The sequence below is a fragment of the Notamacropus eugenii genome, chromosome 1 (genome assembly GCF_028372415.1).
Source record: "Notamacropus eugenii isolate mMacEug1 chromosome 1, mMacEug1.pri_v2, whole genome shotgun sequence".
NCBI classification, from domain to species: Eukaryota; Metazoa; Chordata; class Mammalia; order Diprotodontia; family Macropodidae; genus Notamacropus; species Notamacropus eugenii.
In genome coordinates, this window is record NC_092872.1 from 476,233,174 (window position 1) to 476,253,135 (window position 19,962).

The window sequence follows — 19,962 nt, forward strand, 5'->3', positions numbered from 1 at the left end:
CAAGGTCACACTGCTGTGATTCAAACCCAGGTCTTCTCATTCCAAATCCAGAAATCTTTCCACCTTGCCATGATGCCCTGACTTCTAGACCTACCTCTGCCATAGACCAAGCTTTATGATAAGTAAATCCCTTCTTGGTTACAGGCCTTGTTGTGTCCTCTTGTAAAATGAGGAGGCTGGATGAGCTAATTTCTAAGATCCCTAACTTTGGAATAGTCGATTAATTAGAAGCACCTATGTGGCACAACGGATATAGAGCACTAGTCTAGGAGTCAGGACCTGAATTCAAATCTGATCTCAAATACTTACTAGCTGTGTGACCCTGGGCAAGTCACTTAATCCTGATTGAATCCAAAAGTCTCTGAATTATTGGAAGACTTTAGTGACAAATATGGACTTGGAATACAGGGTTTCCGGCTAAGCATTCTGAAGAGAAAGTAATCTCCAGAAAGTGGGAGAGCAAAGTGGAGATTTTGTGGTGATGTTCTAAAGGTTCATCAGTAGAGAGGCTGGCATCCTAGACCAGACAGGCAGGGCTTCTGGCCTGGATCTAAGAAGTTATTTCATTTAAATTGTTAAAATGTCAAAAGTTAAAAAAGTTCAAAGTCAGAGAGATTGCCTTACCTTTTAACCTTTTAGCCAAGTCAATTCACCAGCCAAGTGAGCTAATTAACAAGTTGAAAATTAAAGAGATTTTTAGTTAATTAACCAGGTGACAAGTAACAAGTTAAAGTCATCCCTTTGACTTTGAACTTTTAAATGTTTATAGGGAGCCAAGTGGTACAATAGAAGGAGCCCCACTGAGAGTAAGGAGCCCTGGACTGTAGCTTGGATTGTGCTTGTAATTCTGGGTTTGACCTCAGATGATCTCTTCCTTTCTCTGGGCTGCAGTTTTCCCACACGTAAGAAAAAGGTGATGAACCAGTGAGCTCAGAGATGCCGTCCAGTTCTAACATTCTGTGATGCTCAGGTTCTTTAACTTCAATCACGAAGGCTGAACCAGTTCCAAAATAGGAGGCCACTCTCACAGAAAGAATTTGGTACCTCATGGTGCCTTGAGGAGGCTTCCTGAGGACAAGGACTGTGCCAGGAATGTGATCTTGTAGAGCCCCCACTACAGCATCCTGGGGCAGACTGGCACTGGGAACTATAGCCATCCTTCAAGGCCCATGCCACATCATCCAAGAAAACTCTGAGGGCCCCTCTCACCCCCACATAATGTAATGCTTTCTCCATCAATATTCAGGACAACTGGTCTGTCATCACCACCATCTGTTTTGTAGAATTACTTTTTGTCTACCTGTCATCTCTTTTATTGGACTATAAGCTCAACAGGGATGGCATAGGAGAAAGAATACTGGATTTGGATTTGGAAGACCTGGGTTTGAATCTTAATTTTCTAATTATTATCTATGTAACCTTGGGAAAGTCAATGAACCACTCTGGGGCTCAGTTTCCCCATAGGTAAAGTGAACTCTGTAACATGCGAGGTCCCTTCCTGTCCAACACTCCATCCTATCATGTGTCTTTTATCTTAGTATCTCACCTATAGCCTAGGACAGCACAGAGCAGTTGTTTAGTAAATGCTTGTTTGCCTGCTGAATGAATGAAGGCTTTTCTGTGATGTGGCAGAGTGGGGACCAGGATAGTAATAGTTCACATTTCTAAAGCCTTTTGTGGCTTTAAATGCACTTGCCTTACAATATACCTAAGAAGGAGCTGAGATAAGAATGATCATCCTTATTTTATAGATTAGGAAACTAAAACTCAAAAGGGGAAGTTATTTGCCCCGGGTCACTCAACCAGGGAATATTAGAGCTGGAAATGGAATCCAAGTCTTCTGACTCCAAGAGCCGAGCACTTTCCAGAGACTCCATTTGGAGGCAGCTGGATGGCACAGAAGATAGAGTGCTGAGACTAGCATTAGGAAGCCCTGAGTTCAAATGCAGCCTCAGACACTTCACAGTTGTGTGACCCTGGATGAGTCACTTAACTTCTGTCTGACTCAGTTTCCTCAACTGCAAAATGGGAATAATATTTGTAAAGTGCTTGGCACAATGCTTGGCACATAGTGGGTGCTGTTTAAATGTTTATTCTCTTCCCTTCTCTGTGCCATGTGGAACATTGGGAGGAATGTCCTAATGTCCTCTCTCCTTTTTCCTAGGCTGGGTTCTGGTTCTTGACAGTAATAGACTTTGTAGACTGAACCCTGCTTTGTTTTCTGGGCCTGCTGGGCAGAGGCCCTGGGCACACTGACCATAAAGCCAGAAGAAGAAGAGCTATAAGCCAGGGTCAAAGAGTTGTCCAGGATCTCAGTTACTAGCTGGATGTTACTTTTCTTACCATGCCACTCAGCACTCGGCCAATATATTTAGGGTCATTTCTTCGGGCCACATCAGTGACAGGGTCACGGCGAAAGTTTAGGCTCCTGTCAAGGATCGTGAGGGAAATGTTCAGAATGTCTTCTTCATACTGTTGAGAAAGAGAAGCCTGGGGTTAATACTCAATATCTAACTTGTAATGAGGGAAGGACAGAGGCACTAAGGGAGGGCCACAAGGTAAACTCCAGCCTGTCTTTACTCAAGGGTTTCTAGCACCCATGCAGGAGCAACCAGATGATGTTTTTCTTGCTTTCTCCTTGACCTGGCTCACCCAAACTGTAGGACAAAAGTGTGTTGGGATGGCAGACCTGAGGCCCGGGTTCCAGATCTGTCACTAACTTGTGTGGCTTTACAGAGGTGATTTTCTCTTGGTTACACTAGATAATACTCAAGGTTTCTTCCAGCTCTAAATCCTATGACCCTATTAAAAAAAAATCTGAGATGACTTAGGAGTTCAGGTTGGAGGACGGGTTTGTGCTGCTGTGTAATAATTTGAAAGTCATCTTTCAAACAGCAGCTATCCATACTACCAGAAAGCCAGCCACTATATGAGCTTGACAATGCTGTCATCAAATCTAAGTCACTGAGGCTGTCAGAGAACCACTGAATGTTATAGCTAGAAGTAGCCTTAAAACATAACGCATAAAATATTAGACTTAGAGAGACCCTTAGATTACTCGTAGCTCTAGAGCTAAAAGTGACCAAGGGTCAGCTGATCCAAAGCCCTCCTTTTTTTGATTAGGAATTTGAGACCCAGAAGGAGGGGCCATCTCTACAGGCCTCTATCAGTCTGTGCCACCACGTGGTGCAATTAATTAATTGCACCTAGGTCACCTCCCCCCACCTCAGGGTCCTGTTGTCTTCCCAACCCTGAGTGGACAAGGGTCAGACTGTCTCCTCTCCCTCAGAGACTGTAGTGATGCTGTCCACTGGATCTTCCCAAAAGGTTTTTGTCCTAGCTGAAAATAATCCTAGTCATGGCTCTAAACACCAGCCATAGATTGCCAAAGCTAGAAGGGACCTTCTAAACAGATCATAAATTATAGAGGTGGGAGGACCTTCAGGGCCACCTGGTCCAACCCTTTCATTTTATATAATGGTGAGTTAGAAAGATCCTTATACTACAAAATGTCTGAGATGGAAAGTACCTTAGAAAAGAAAGGGTTTTAAGCTCTTAATGTGTTTTAATAAAAATTAATAAGGTATTTATTAAAAGCTCAGAACTGCACTAAGACTTTTGGGACACCTTGTAGAATATTAAAGCTGGAAGAGACCTTAAAACAAAGAATACTAGAGCTAGAAAGGATCTTAGAATAACCTCCAGACCCTGGAGACACCTATGTAGCACAATGGATAGAGCATGAGGCCCAGAGATGGGAAGACCTGAATCTGGCCTCAGACACTAGCTATGTGACTCTGGGCAAGTGACTTAACTCTTGTTTGCCTCAGTTTCCTCATCTTTAAAATGAGCTGGAGAAGAAAATGGCAAGCCACTCTGGCATCTCTGCCAAGAAAACCCCAAATGGGGTCATGAAGAGTCAGACATGACTGAAATGATTCAACAGCAAAAGTCCAACAAAAGAAAATGACTTGGTCAAAGATGTATACCTGGTGGGCCCAGCTACAAAATGTATCAAGCAAATTTTTCCAGGCTGAGAAAGAAAACCCAGTTGCACTGTATACCTAGGAGTTTGGCGCTTTGAATGAGATGGGGAGCCGAAAAGATTTGGATGTATTTTCCAGTCAAATGACTAACACACAAGTGAGAATCCAACTTATTCTCTGAAGTCAGTCACTTGAGAAATTTGTATGCAACCCTTGGGTGCTTTATTATTAACTTACCTGTCCAAAATTCCAGCCAACCATGCTGATTCGATTGGTGCTCCCTACATATATGATACCAGCATCTTCCTCCACATATTCCTCTCTCTCTGCGTTATTCATCATGAACACACCATCCGCTGGAAATCCCCAAAAAAGAAATGTTTGAGATGGGAAAGAATTAGAAAGGACATTTTCCTTCTTCTACCCCTTTCCAGATAGCCCTCTGTGTAAGGGGACTGGCTGTCTTGGGGAAAGTCCTGCTCTGCCCTCACTGACACAGAATCTCAGAGTTGGAAGGGACCCCAGATATTCTCCAGTCCAAGAATCCTTAACCTGAGGTCCCGTGGGTAGATTCCAGTTGGTCCACGAACTTGTACGGGGAAAAATTACATCTTTATACTCACTAACCTCTTCCTGACATTTAGCATTTCCTTTGATTGATTTTAAAAACCATTAGTATTCTGTGAGGGGGGTTCATTGACTTTACCAGCCTGCCAAAGGAGTCTATGACCCTTTGCATCAATCTATGACCTTTGCTTTAGTTCAACTCATATCTGAATAGGAATCAGCTCTATACCATCCTGACAAATATCCAGGATCTGCGTAAAGACCTCCAGTGAAGCAGTGTGTTACTTTTGGTTAGCTCTCATTGCTGACAAGTTTTTCTTTACATTGAGCTTCAATCTGCTCCTCTGCATCTTCCAACCTTTGTTTCTGCCTCTGCCCTTTACAGCCAATTCACACAGAGCTAATCCCTTCTTCACATGACAGGTCTAGGCTTGATGCTTCTGACTACCTGGTTATGTTCTGGAAACAGTGAATGCAGGTGGGAAGTGTAGCTGGGGAAAGGATCTGCTACCAACCAGCTCTAAATCCTATGACTAAATTAAACTGAGATACTTCAGGGGTTCAGGCTGAAAAGATGAGGTAACTGTGCTGCAGTGTTGAGAATTTGGAAAATGTGCAGCAGGAGCTGTCCACACCACCAGGAAGCTGAGTTTACTAGTTTACTGCAATGCTGTCATCAAATCTAAAGGCACTGATGCCATCAGAGAAGTAATGAATGTTATATCACTCTCTTCTTGACTTACTGGGACAGAAATATTGATGTATAGAGTCCTTGTGCTAGAACTTACCTTAGACAGTCTCTGACTCACTGCCCTGACTCCAGTGAGTATCACTGAACTTTAGAGCTATAACAAGCCTTTGACAGAAAAGATGATATAAAGTTGCAAGAGACATCACAATGTAGAGCAGAGAGTTTCGGAGCTGGAAGGGACCTTAAGGCATGGAAGGCAGAACATTAGAGATGGAAATGACCTCAAAACACACAATGTCAGAACCAGAAAAAATATAGAACACACAGTGTTCAGGCTGAAAGGATATTTGGGATGTAAAATACGACCAGAAGAAGTCTTTGAAATGACTTAGCCCAACCCCCTCATGGAGAAAGTGAGGCCCAGAGACAGGAAGTGAATTGCTCCAGGTTACCCCAAATTAGTGGAAGAAGTAACACTAAGACCTAGCCTTCCTGCCTCCAGGGGCAGGGCTCTTTCTAATACCTCTTCTGTCTTCTGTGAGCAGTGAGATACACCTGGAGTGGGAGCCCAGTGATGGGCCAATGATGTGGGAGGGGGACTTGACTCCTACCTTGCAGCCAAGGATTAAACAGCAGAACCCACGTCCCCAGAGTGGTGGAGGTGCTTCTGCTTTGAGAGGCAATCTGAAGGCTGAGTGTATATCGACCAATCGGGGCACTGGCTGGATTGGAGATGGTAACCATCACTGCACCATTGTTGTTGGATGAAAGTGTTGCACTCCAGGATCCACCACTTGACCCAGTAGACAAAGGAATCACGGCTTTGGTCCGGGCTGATTCAGAGGGATTTGGGCCTTTCCAAAAACAACAGAGAACAACGGAATCTATGTAGCATATCTGAATAAGGCTAGTAGGTGAAAATGAACATGGTCATAGCCAGGGTCAGGCTGGGTCACTGAAGAAGTCACAGATTATCACAGCAAGAAGGGATCTTGGAACAGGGAATGTTCTACCTAATACCTCTCCTTTTCTAGGTGAGGAAACTGAGGCATAGAAAGGGAAAAAAGACTTGTTTTTGGCTAAAAATCAAGTTAGCACACCAGAAATAAGAGCCCAGATTATATAATTCTCAGGAAAATTCTCTGAACTGCTGCTGCCCCCAAAAGTCACCAAATGAGATAATCTTAGAGCCTGAAGGGGCAGCTAGGGGGTGAAGTCAAATCAGGAAAGACCTGAGTTCAAATATGATCTCAGACACATACTAGCTGTGTGATCCTGGGCATTTGCCTCAGTTTCCTCATCTGTCAAATGAGCTGGAGAAGGAAATGGCAAACCACTACAGGATCTCTGCCAAGAAATGATGAATAACAACAATAGAGCTTAAAGGGATCTTAGTCATTATCCAGCGCAGACCCAGAGAAGTTCCACCCACAGAGCCTAGTCCAAGGCTCTCTCTACTATATCCCATATCTTCATGCTAATCACACCATCCTGGAGCAGTACATTTATCACAATTTATTGAGTGTCCACTATATGTAGAGCATTATGTTAGGCCCTGGGAGAGAGAAAAAAAAATAATTGAGTTACCTGTTGAAGCTGTGAAGGTCAACTTGTCCCCGGAAGCGATGGGTCTGTTGAAGGACATACGCAAGTAAAAGGGCTGGCCCCTCCTTGTGATCAGCTCGTTGCTATAGTACTTGTCTGTATGGTGAGCATATTTGTTGGCTTGCATCTGCCAGTCGAAGCTCGAGAGTTGCAAAGCTGCGAAAGGATAAAGGAGAAGGTGGAGACTCTGGGGTCTTTTATAGAACAAAAATCAGGCAATCAGCATTTATTAATTGCCTACTGGCACTGTGCTAAGCCCTGGGGAGACAAAAAGAAGCAAAAAACAGTCCCTGCTCTCAAGGCGCTTACAATCTGATGAAAGAGACAACACGTGAACAATCTACATATGGAATGAAAAGGAAATAATGAGTAGATGGAAGGCACTGGCACTAAGAAGGTTTGGTGAAGGCTTCCTATAGAAGGTGGGTTTTAGTTGGGATTTAAAGGAAACCAATAGGTGGAGCAGAGAGAGAACGTTCTGGGAACAGGGGACAATCAGAGAGACAAGAGTGTCTTGTTCATGGAACACCAGGAGGCCAGGGTCACTGAATCAAAGAGTATGTGTTGGGGAATAGGATATAAGAAGGCTAGAAAGGTAGTACAGGCTAGGTGATGAAGAGCTCTGAATGCCAGACAGAGGCTGTATTTGATTCTGGAGACTAAGGAAGGAGCTGGAGAACCTTGGACTCTCATGCTGGCAGCCACAGGCTAAAGTATGGAGGGGAGGGGGAACTGGGAGCATTCAGTCATGCATGCATTTATTCATTCATCAGACATTACTAAGCATATAACATGGAAAGCTATGTTGCATAGTGGATAGAACCCTGGGCCTGAAGTCAAGAAGACTCATCTTCCTGAGCTCAACTGTGACCTCATGCACTTACTATCTGTGTGACCCTGTACAAGTCACTTAATCCTGTTTGCCTCAGTTTCCTCATCCATCAAATGAGCTGAAGAAGGAAGCGGCAAAGCATTCCAGTACCTTTGCCAAGAAGATCCCAAATGGGGTCACGAAGAGTCAGACACAACCAAAAAATGACTGAATAACAAATAGGCACAGCGGTGGCACACCAATAATATTCCCCCTTTCTCTGGCACTTTTTGGCTTATAAAGCACTGTCCATACAAGATTTCACTGAGGTAGACTGTATCAGTATTGTGATTCCATTCACAGATGAAAAAACCTGGATACAGAGAACTGAAGTGGTTTAGGATGGTAGGAATTAGAACTGGGGCATGGGGGGGAGGGGAGGGTGTCAGACCTTAGGGACTATCTGATCTGTCACATTTTATGGACTTGTCTGTGGTTATGGTCTGGTTCAAGATTTCAAGGAAAAGGGACACAGTCACACTGTCTACAATGAAGGAGTCCCTTACTTCATTTTACTGCCACCCTAGGTCTCAATCTCCACAGGTCACAGAGCTGGGATAGGACCTTAGAAGGCCATCAAGTCTAACTTTTTACAGATGAGGAAACAGGAGCTTAGAGGGGTCAAGTGACTTGCCTTGGGTCATGGAGCTAGTGAAGTCCATTAGGAGGGATTTCCCACCCCCACCCCAAGAAGCCAGCCCTGCCCAAATCTGTAGGATATTACAGAGTAAAGTCCAGTATAGCCTTAGAATTATGCAAACAGAATACACTGGAACGTCCTGGTGAAGGATACCCCCAGGTATCTCTGAATATACATGAGTTACTGAGATAAAGACCAGGACTGAGACGGCACAGCCTCTGAAGTCGCAGTGTCATCAGTTCTGCTTTGTCTCTCCTTCCTTGGCCAGGAAGAGCCTAGTCCAGGGGTGGGGAACCTGAGGCCTGGAGCTCCTCAGGAGCAGCCCTTTGAATGAATTCAAACTTCACAGGACAAATCCCCTTACTGAAAGGATTTGTTCTGAAAAACTTGAAAACTCAGTGAAAAGGAGGCACCCAAAGACTTAGAAGACCATATGTGGCCTCAAGGCTGCAAGCTCCCCACCTGTGGCCCTAGTCTGAACAGATTTAGTCAGTTAGCAGAAGCAGAACAAAGTCTTGGGCCTGGGTATTCTGAGTTCAAGTGCAGTGCCATGATACTATGATTCTCAGCTCTCTCTCTCAAAGATAAAGAAGGCTGGGCTCCTTGCCTTCCTAGGGCTTGCAACTAAGAGGTAGGATGAGCTAGAAATCCAAATAAACGATAGCTTAAATTAAAAATAATAACAACTGCTAACATTTACATAGCATTCACTGTTCCAAGCACTATGCTAAGCACTTTATAATTCTTATCTCATTTGGTCCTCACAGCAATCCTAGGAGATAGGCACTACTGTTACCTCCATCTTACAGAAGAGGAAACTGAGGCATTCAGGGGTTAAGTGACTTGCACTGGGTCACAGAGCTACTGTCTGAGGTTGGACATGGACTCAGGTGTCCTGACTCCAGGTCCGGTACTCTATCCACTCTGCCACTTAGCTGCTAATAATGCTGATAATGATAGCAGCTAACATTTCTACAGTACTTACTGTATGCCAGGCATTGTGCTAAGTGCTTTACAAATATTACCTCATTTGATCTTCACAGCATCCCTGGGATGGTAGGATAGGGTACTGTTATTATTCCACTTTTTAGATGAAAATACTGAGGCAGGGCCAGGGCGAACCTGCAGCCTTGAGGCCACATGTGGCTTTCTAGGTCCTTGGGTGCAGTCTTTTGACTGTGTTTTACAAGTTTTAAGTGACTTGCTCAGGGTCAGAAAGCTAGGAAATGTCAGAGGCCGGACTTGAACTAGGGTTTTCCTGACTCCATCCATCAAGCCATCTGGCTCACATGGTTCCTCTGTGAGCCAAAGGCCATATTTCCAGGGCTGCAACAGAGCCTTTGAATGCTCTGAGGGCAGGGACAATGGTCTATTCTTCAATATGTCCCCAGAAGACTAAGTGTGAAGGGGTGTGACCTGACCTTGAGGAGGATGGGTGACCATCTCCTTGCCTTGATGGGACTCTCCATGCTGCTACCTTGTAGCTGAAACCTTCCAGAGATGTGGCTGCCTCCATTAGAGTTCCAGCTCCTTGATTTTTCTATTTGTATCTCCAGTGCTCTGCACACAGTTATAAGTGCTTATAACTACGTTATTCTTTCACTCATCCAATCAATAACTATTTGTTGAGCTGAGCTGAACAGCAGTAATTTCTCTTTCTCAGGTTGTGCAAAGAAAGAGACAGATGAAAGGTGTGCCTCCTCCCTGCCCCATGGGGCATTCAATTTTATGATTAAATCTCAGGTTTTTCTGGTCCCTTTTTCTTTCATTCTGAAAGCCCAGGTTAGTTGTTGCATGCCTCTGATGAATGAACATGGATTAGGGAAAAGGGTGTCTATGTAACCCCAGCCCCTCCCTGACTCCACCCACCAGGAAGGACCAAGAGCCCTAGGCAGGTAGTACTGTCAGCAGGGAGGAGAAGACTCCAGGTATGGGGAGGACCCCTGTTGCTCAAGGACTATGAGTTCAATGACATTCATTTCAATTCAGGGTTACAGGGCTTTAAGCTTCATGAACTAGGCAGGGCCATCTTTAATAATAATGGTGATGCCAGCGCACATTTATATATCCCTTGAAAATTCACAAAAGGCTTTACTCATTATAATCTTTTGAGGCAGCAGCACATGTTATGATTCTCATTTTATAGATGAGAAAACCAAGGCTAAAGAATGCAAGGTGAAAGGATGTTCAAGGTCACACAGGTGCTAAACGTTGAATCTGGGTCTTCAAACCCAGGTTTCCTAACTACAAGCCCAACGTCCGTTCTGCTACACTGTATGTATAGTAAGTACCCAAGGCCACCCACAGGGAGCAAAGGAAGAAATTTTGTTGTGAACTATTTCTCTCACTCAGTATTATTTGTCTGTTGGTGAAACTAGGTTAAAGTGAAAAACACCAAAGACAGCCTTAGAAAGGAATTAGCAGGAACATTTATTTGCAGTCCATTCTTAGGTGTCTAGGGCTGATGGATCCCAGATTATATCTAAAGTTGCTTTATGTGTTTAAGTTATGAACCCATGACTGGCTTGCTGCCCATCAGGATGAAATGCATCCAGGGAAGAGTGCTCAGGACCCTAGTAGACAGAGTTCTCCTATTTAACCTCTTTAATTTTCCTTCTTTAGCCAAAAAAGAGGTATTTTCACTTCACAGACAATGTCAGAGCTGAAACTGCCATTAGAACATAGAATATCATTGTTGGAAGAGACCTCAAAACACAGAACATGGAGATTCAGAGCTGAAAGGGACTTACAGCATAAAATGTTAACAGATGGAAAGTTTCATTCCATTTAAATACATATTTTTTAACCTACTAAGTACTGGGTACTATGGCTAAAAAAGATAGAAAATGACACACTTTCTGAGGGAGTCTACTGTGGAGCTCTGCCATAAACCCAAATAAATATAATTCAAGGTAGATTTTGATGGTGACAAAGGAGAGATCCAGAGTGCTGTGGGACAATTTAAGGAGGAAGAGGACATTTACAGCACAGAACATACAATGTTAGAAGTGGAGAGGATATGAGAGACCATTTTGTCCAACTCGTTCATTTTATAGTGAGATCCAGAGAAGGTATTGACTTGGTCCCAGTTACACAGCTACTAACAAAGAGGTATTAGGACCTAGGCCTCCTGAACAGTCTAATACCAGCTGCTTCCAGGGAAGATGAAAACATAGAGAGAAAGGCCTTCTTTAAAGGCCTCCAGATTGCAATGGCAAACTAGAAAAAGAGAGAAGGAGGCAAAGAGTATGGATTGACTTCTTTACCTATTTTCTTGGTCCCTCCCAGCAATCAGCTTAGGGTCTTTGCTCCCTTTTTCCTTTGGGGGAAGAGAGCACCAATTCTCATTTCATTTCAGTTCTATAGGATTACCATTTCCCCAGGTGTTGAGGCTCATGCTGGCAGGGTTTGGGAAGGTAAGACACATATACAGATGATCTCTCTGAGACAAATACAGAGAAGCACAGAGGTTAGGAGACTTTTGATGTTCAGCGGGAGGCAAAGCAATCGAGGTTAAGTGACTTGCCCAAGGTCATACAGCTTGTAAGTGTCAAGTGTTTGAGGTCACATTTGAACTCAGGTCCTCCTGACTCCAGGGCCTGTGTTCTATTCACTGTGCCACCTGGATCCCATGACCAGCAGACTTGTAAAGACAGTGGGGTAGGGAGAGAAATAGTGCCCTACTAATGAAAGAGGAATTCTCCAGAAATTTCCCTTGGTATAGGGTATAAGACTTGATCCACTGAGCAAATCTTTTAATAAGCTAAAGTTGGAAGACAGATCCACAACAGATCAATCAGCACCTGGTAGAATGGGAATGATTCCCATTTCAGGTCATATGAGGCGAATCCTGCTCCAGATGGGGGGGAGTGGTTTCTGTTCCAGGTGAAAAGCCTTAGGGGTGAGGGGAGTGGAGGAGGTGCAACTAGATGCATAAGACATTAGCTATCTAGGACTATTTGGCAGATATACTTGACTTAGTAGGCTTAATTCTAGCCTGGGTGGTTGTTCCTGTATGTTCAGGGAAAGTCTAGCAAAGAAACCCTGTTTCCTAAAGGTTTAAAGTGAGATCTAGAGTTCTCCTATTGTTTATGTAGAAGGAAATGTCAAGATGCCCCTTCTCACAGAAAGCCAGAGATAGGAGGGGCCTTAGAACATAGAATGTCAGAGATGGAAGGGGCCCTAGAACACATAAGGCCAGAGGTGGAAGGGACTTTAGAACATAGAATGTCAGAGGTACAAGGCTCTTTGGAGTCCATCTGGTTCAACTCACATGAACCAGTCCTCTCTACAATATGCCCAATATAAGTCAGTCTGTCAACCTTTGCAAGACCCTCAACTCCCACAGCAAACCATTCCAATTCTGATTAACTATAAATGTCAGGAAGTTTACATCAAGGATAAATTTGCCTCTTTGAAATTTCCACCCATAGTTCCTATTTCCTTTCTCAGGGATCAACTGCATTTTATATAGAATGCCAGTGAACACAGAACATAAAGCTGAAAGGCGTATTAGAAGTGTCTCATTTAGTTTAATCTCATTTTGCAAAAAAAGAAAATAAGTCGAGGGAAAAATGCAGGTTCATAAAGCAAGTTAGTGGCAGAGTTAGGGCCTGAACGCAGTTTTCTTGATTCTTTAACTCTAGGAAACATGCTTCTAAGATGAAAGTTGGGATCCCTGGCTGTATCCAGAAGCTGACAACCATTAACTACGGGGACTCCATGAGCCTTGGCCTCTCCTAGGCAAAGATTAGTCAGGCAGGTTAGGAGAGACCCCTGATCAGTCACTGCTCTCTGACTTCTAGGTGGCTTGGGGGACAGCAAATGCTGCCTAAACAGATGATCATGTCCTTTTTTTCTGATGCCAAGGTTGTCTTGTGCCCAACTTCTGACTGGTTCACGGAGGCCAAAGGAGAGGTAGGATCTCAGAGTTATCTCACAAGGAAGCAGCCTGCCCAAACCTCATCCCTCACCCTGACCATTGGAGCAATCCAGAGATCAGTCAGAGAAGTTCCTCTCTTATCCATGAGGCGTTAAGAGATATTAGACCCATACCCTAGGAAAACCAACACTAATTCACATGTCTATAGTACTTGACATTTTACAAAACACCTTCCTCCTAACGACTCTAGGAGGTAAGTCACAGAAGTATTACTACTCCCATTTTACAAATAAGTAAACTAAGGTTGTAAGAGATTGACTTGTCCTAGTTATTAACATAACTGGGATTTCAAATCTAGAGTTCTTTTGACTGCTCTACGCTGCCTAACATCCATGTGCTCAATTAGCTCTCAGTACTAACCAAAGACAGAGCCAGACAAACTTCTGGGCACTTGGTTTCTGCAGATTTAGATGGGCCCAGATGTTAGGCCATATAGAAGATAAAGGAACCTTTTCTCATGTGATTTTCAGTCAGCTTTTAACTGAACAGCCAGGTTTCATCCTTTAGTCTATGCTGAAATTACCTTCAACGACATTACAATTTCCAAGAATTTATTCTGAATTTTTCTCTTTCAAGAAAATGACTGGGATTTCTGGGCCAGTGATATGCCTCTCTCCTCTCTCGTTCTGGTGCAAGCAATTGCTTCTGAAACATCCTTTTGGTCCTAAAGAATGTGATGTGACTGCATAAATCACTTCCCCACCTAAGCTTTCCTTTGTACAGTGAGAATAACCTTCAGATGTGGACTTCACTGCAGAAAACACTTTGTCAAGTGTAAAGTGCCAAAGGAATGACATTATTTTATTATTATTATCATTACTAAGGTCATCGGGGCTTATCGTAGTGCCTAGAACACAGTAAGTGTTTAATAAATCTTTCACTTCTTCCTTCCTTTCTCAGCTGATCTGTAGCACTTACGTGAAATTAAATAGGCTAGTCTATGAACAATATGAATTGCGCACTGGATCAGTGCATGACAGACATCATGCCACCTCAGACCACACCCCACAGACGTCTGCTACAAGTGCTCCAGGCTTTTAGAACTACCTGGTTTTTCTGTATTTCTATGCTGTCGTTCCTAACTGCCTTTCATGGAGAGAGATGAAATCATACACACACACTGACACACACACGTATGTATATCTATGTATTCCAGCTTGGTTCTGAGACAGCATGGTCTAAGGAACAGACCACTGACCTCGGGTCTGAGAATGAGAAGATTGGGATTCTAATCCCAGTCTGGCCATAAAATTGTGTCACTCTGTGCAAATCATTCTGCTCCTCTATAAAATGAGCTAACATTTTATGTCCAAAAGTTGAGAAAATTTGTTCTAAGCTGGACAAAAATGACCTGAGAGTTTAACTAAATGCCCCACCCAGAATCACAGAGCATCAGAGTTGGATGGGACTTTGGTGGCCAATTAGCACAACTAGAACCTGAACAAGTAGTTGTTCAACATTTACTTAAAGACCTCCAGTGATGGGGAACCTACTACTCCTGTGGTAATCTATTCCATTTTTGGATCATTTTAATTATTGGAAGATTTTCCTTACACTGAGCCCAAGTTTTCATCTGAATTAATAAGGGGTCAGGTAAAGGAGATAAAACAAACAAATAAACAAAACAATCCCCCAAAACAACAAAACTGCTTTAAGACTTTGGGGATACCCTGTATCAGTCCCAGAGTCCCAGTACTCTCAGACTTTAGCTTAGGGGAGTTTCTAACAGTGACATTAAAAAAAATTTCCAAAAAACAAAAACAAAAAAAACCCAACTCCCTTCCCACCTACTTCCATCTTCTTTTCTCCCTAGGCAGGCTGTGTGCACTTCAGACAGTGTCTGTAATTGGCATTTGGGTAAAACATGACAACCCCAGCCCTAAAATAAAAATCATATAATAAATAGGACACTAAAATGTTGCAATGAATAAATGCTATGCCCCACCAAACACCCACTGAACCTGCCCTAAGCAGAAGTGTGATGTTGACCCCTCTTCTGGACAAAGAACAATCATTAGGAGAGGATACATAGATTTATCTAATCTGCATACAGTTGTAGGTTTGCCTGTAGTGTTGTTTAGGTGATTTGTTTCCGTGTGCTGAGATGGAAAGCACAGGCATTTTGTTTCACATAAGCCAGAGAAATTCCCATTCCTTGGTCTTACAAAATGACAGAGCTGGAAGGGATATTAGAGGCCTCCTAGTCAATTCAACTTCAACCCCAGCTGGGATGGATCATATAATATCCCAAACAAGCAACCCTTAGGTAAGGAGGAGGAATCCACTTGCTCTTGAGGTGGTTCTAGTTTCAGAATGCTCTAATGTTAAAGAAAATTTTCCTTACATTAAGAGTTCTAACATTCTATGCTTATTTGTTTATTCATTTTATCCATTTGTTGACTCAACAAGCGTTAAGAGCTCACTGACTAACATTGTAGGTAGTGGGGATACAAAGATAACAGTCTTTGAATGAGTCTCTGTCCTCCTGGACATGATATTCCAGGGATGGGGGAGTGAGGACAGAATATACACAGAGAAGCAAACATGAAACAGACATGAAGTTATCCGGGGGGAATTAGAGGATCAGATGGGCCTCCTGTAGGAGGTGACATTTGTGCTGCATGTTGAAGAAATCTGGGGGTTCCAGGAGGCTAAGACAGGAGGAAGGATGTTCCAGGTTTATGAGAGGAAACAGGATATGGAGTGTCATGTGTGGAGCATGGTAAGTGGGTTAGTTATGTACAGCACACATGTGAATGGAGCAATAGAAGTGTAGTCTAGAGGCAGACTGGTGGGTTTTAAAAGCCAAAGAGAGGAATTTTTATTTCATCTTAGAGGCAAAGGGGAGTCAGTGGGGCTTTGTGAGCATAATAAGAAGTAATAATAACACTAGATAATGCCTTCTATGTGCCAGGCACTGTGCTAAGCACTTTACAATTATTATCTCAATTGATTCTCACAAGAACCTTGGGAGGTAGGTGATATTATTATCCCACATTTTTACAGATGAGGAAACTGAGGTAGACAGAGTAAGTGACTTGCCCAGGGTCACAGAGCTAGTAAGTGTCTGAGGTTGGATTCTAATTCCAGTATTCCTGACTCCACTGGGCCCAGGGTCTATCCACTGAGCCACCTAGCTGCCCCCAGGTATGAGAGTGACTCAGTGGCCAGACTTATGCTAAGGTCCCTTTTCTTAAGTTCATTTCTATCAGCCTATGTGATTATAAGTCTCTTCCCTGCAAAGGCCACCATGGCAAAGGCAATGTGTTCCCTGCATAAAACAGCACGAGATCTGTGGAATTTGTAGTCCTCCAGCCCTGTGCTTCACAAACCATGAAGTGACCGGGGCTTGGCTCCCACATCTGGCTTAATGATTTCCCTTGGCAACCTTTCTTGCAGGTTTCACCACCATTCATGAGATTTTTAAGAGTTTGACTCATGCCTTGTTTGGGTTTGGCTTGGCTGTCACCCACCCTGGCTTAGCTGCAGCACACAATAATTAGCCTTGTGGAGAGCAGAAGAGCTAACAAGTGCCTGAATCCTCGACAGCCACTGTTGTGCTGAAGACACTGTCTTCCTTCCCCCTTTTTCTTAATTTCTTTCTCTTCTTTTCTCATTCTTCATTTCTTCTCTCTTTCTGGCTTTATTGCTTCCTCCTCCATTCCCCTCCTTCACCCTTCTCCTTTTCCTCCTCCTCCTCTTTCTTCTCTGTTTCTCTCAGTCTCTCTCTTTATGTCCATCTGTCTGTCTGTCTGTCTGTCTCTGTCTCTCTTCCTTTCTTTCCCTAGCCCAGAAGCTATTTATAAAAACAACGATAGTCTTGTATTACCACCTGCTCTTCCTGCTACTGGGAGTTTTGACATCACCAAATCACTTTCAAGCCAGGCTGCGGAATGCTTCCGGATGTTAGTTTACTTAAGTACATTCCTAAAGTGCAGGTGTTTTCTTTTCAATCAACTTTGTTCCAATAGCTGTTCTCCTAGAAACAGGGACTGTCAGAGCTAGGAAAATCCTTAGAACGTTGAAAAATAATGCCAGAGAAGGAAAGGATCTTAGAGTGGAGAATGTTAAAGCTGAGAGGGGCTGTACAATCTACAATCTAAAACCCTATTTTACAGATGAGGAAACTGAAGTCCAGAGGAGGGAAATAACTTGTTCAAGGTCATTCAGTGAATGTCAGAACAAGAACTAGAACTCAGGTCCTCTAACTCTCAGTCCTTCCACACCATGCTGAATTCAAGGTGGTTGTTTTTAGTGTCTATTTTACAGACACCTAAGCAACATCATCACTAGAAAATGCTAGGAAGCAGGTACTGCTGAGAAAAAGATGACTAGAGTCCAAGATATTCCAATGAAGTAAAGCTGTTCTTTATCAATGGACATGCCTAGTAGATGCTCGACAAATGCCTGCCATTCTCAGATTCATCCCAAACACACACACATCTGCTGCCTTGAAGAGGAGAGCCTGAGAACATGCCTTGCAACACATGTGATAGTGAGCCTTGGTGGACTCTTTCAAAAAACTGATCTTATCCATGAATTGCAAATAACAAACACATTTCTGTGGCACTTTATGGTTTCCAAATACTTTCTTAACAATAGCCCTGAGGTAGACAGTACCACTATTATTGTCCCCATAGGAAACTGAGGCTCAGAAAGGTTAAAGTTAGTGGAAGAGTCTGGTCTTGAGAGCCCAGTTCTTTGGATTTCAAATCCAAGGTTCTTTCCACTTTGCTGTGTTGCCTTTCCAAGATGAATGAATGAATTAGAGCCCCCAAAGAAATTCTCCTGGTTCAGACAGGATGAGGTGGCTGGCTCCCTAGCACTTATCCATTGGAGAAGTTTCCATTGCACTTACCAGCCATGTCTCTCCAGCTTCTGCTTCTCCTCTGTGCTCCTCTTGCAATGGTTGAGGTACTGTGCCAGGAGACAGAGTTGCTCCTGACTGCCTTCCCATTTATAGAAGTCGCTCCTACACACACCAATTAGAATTATAACCAGGTGGGTGAGGCACCAGGTCATTCCTGTAGTGCCTGTAGCTTCACTTACGACATACCTATCACCCACAGGAAGGCCACTATACTTAAGAAAGATACAAAAAGTAACTGGGGGAAAAGAGGAGAGGAGGGGTCACATAGCTGGATTTTTTAAAAAAAGAATGACAAGTGATTTCAAGATCTGAATCCTGGGATTTAGTGTATGACACCCTCTTCTTCTCTATAAAGGTCCTTCTCAGGACTGCTGCAAGGGGCCAGACAGTGAATAAGTAAACCTTGCCAATCGGAAGAGGCAAAAAAGACCTCTTTCTCTTTCCTATAAACTTATGCATGGGAACACAAGATCCCAAGAATGGGAAAGACACTTAGAAATTAGCTTGTTCAGTCACCTCATTGAATAAGTAGGAAAATCAGTTCAAGGAAAGGAAGTGAATGTGCACAATCATATAGGTGGTTGGAAGGGGTCAGAACCAGTCAGATCCCAGGTCTCCAGGACAAGGGCTCTTTCCCATAATCAGGATGGCCTAGTAGAGAGCAATCTTCAAAGTCAGGAAGACTGACCACAGGTCAGTTCAAAACCACAGGTGTTCAAGGTTTACCTCTGACATATACAAACTATGTAACTGGGTGAATCCCTTAACCTCTCAATATCCCTAAAAAACCCTCTAAAACTAAGCTGCAGAACAATCAGAATAATTTCCCTGAGAATTCCCTGAACTGATGAATGTAGTCTAATTGTTTTTTAAAGTTTATTCTTTCAGGATGTTGGATGTCCTTTCTTTTCAGCCTCATAGTATCATTGGCCCCTACCAGAGGGCAGGAAGACTGGAACTGCTCCATGTGGAGAACACACTACCTTGCTAGATCAGAAGTTACATTACAGTTACATTAAAAATATATGTCCTATCATGTTATATTATTGGAAAGGACCTTAAAACATGAATGTCATGGCAGACTAGCAAAAACATTATGACATTGAACATCAGCTGGAAGGGACCTTAATTCATTAAAAATGCCAGACCTAGAAGAGACTTTAAAGAACAGACTGTCAGAATTAGAATGGACTACAGAACATAGAATGTTGGAGCTGGAAGGGAACTCAGAACTTAAGATGTCAGAGGTAGAAGGAATCTCAGAGCAGAGCATGACAGAGATGAATATAGAACGTCAGAGCTGGACAGGTCTTAGAAATAATCTGACCAACCTCAACTGACAGAAGAGGAAAGTGATGCCTGGTGAAGCATGAAAGCTTGTCCTAGTTCACAAAGTTAAGCAGTAACGGCTGAGAATTGAACTTAGATCTCTTTTTCCTAGTTCTCAGATCTAACTGCTGGCTGGTGACTTGGTCCAGTTACAATAGGAAGGCTCTGCATGCACACACAAGGCAGAGCGTGGCCCTGTGTTTGCCCAGGCAGATGGCCAGGGAGATAGTATGGGGGTTGGCATAGGAGCACAGTGTGTCTGGGCCCTATGAAGCATAGTTCACTGGGGTGCCCTATGGAGGCTCTAGGGAAACAACATCTTGAGAAAAAGATCCTGGGGAAGTTGTGGTTCCCTTAGGAAACACATGCTTATTGTACTTATATATTTTGCTGAGAAACCCACAGGTGTTCAGGAAGAAATGCCTTCATACATATAGTACATATAGCACTGTGGTTATTAA

The 19,962-nt window shown here is 43.3% G+C and overlaps 1 protein-coding gene across 2 annotated transcripts in view; it reads right to left on the reverse strand.

The window, feature by feature from the left end:
- The window catches only part of TGM3 (transglutaminase 3), a 118,735-nt gene that overhangs the window by 27,420 nt on the left and 71,353 nt on the right, over window positions 1–19,962 (reverse strand). Inside the window, exons 1-5 of one of the 2 annotated variants that reach the window (XM_072632398.1) lie at window positions 18,161–18,267; window positions 6,832–7,005; window positions 5,856–6,098; window positions 4,224–4,342; window positions 2,344–2,472 (exon numbers count right to left, since the gene is read on the reverse strand). In XM_072632398.1, coding sequence (XP_072488499.1) covers window positions 2,344–2,472; window positions 4,224–4,342; window positions 5,856–6,098; window positions 6,832–7,005; window positions 18,161–18,167 — 672 coding nt within the window. In that variant the 5' untranslated portion in view covers window positions 18,168–18,267. Of the gene's footprint in view, window positions 1–2,343; window positions 2,473–4,223; window positions 4,343–5,855; window positions 6,099–6,831; window positions 7,006–18,160; window positions 18,268–19,962 lie in introns of those variants that run through there. The other variant, XM_072632399.1, reaches the window with a different exon arrangement.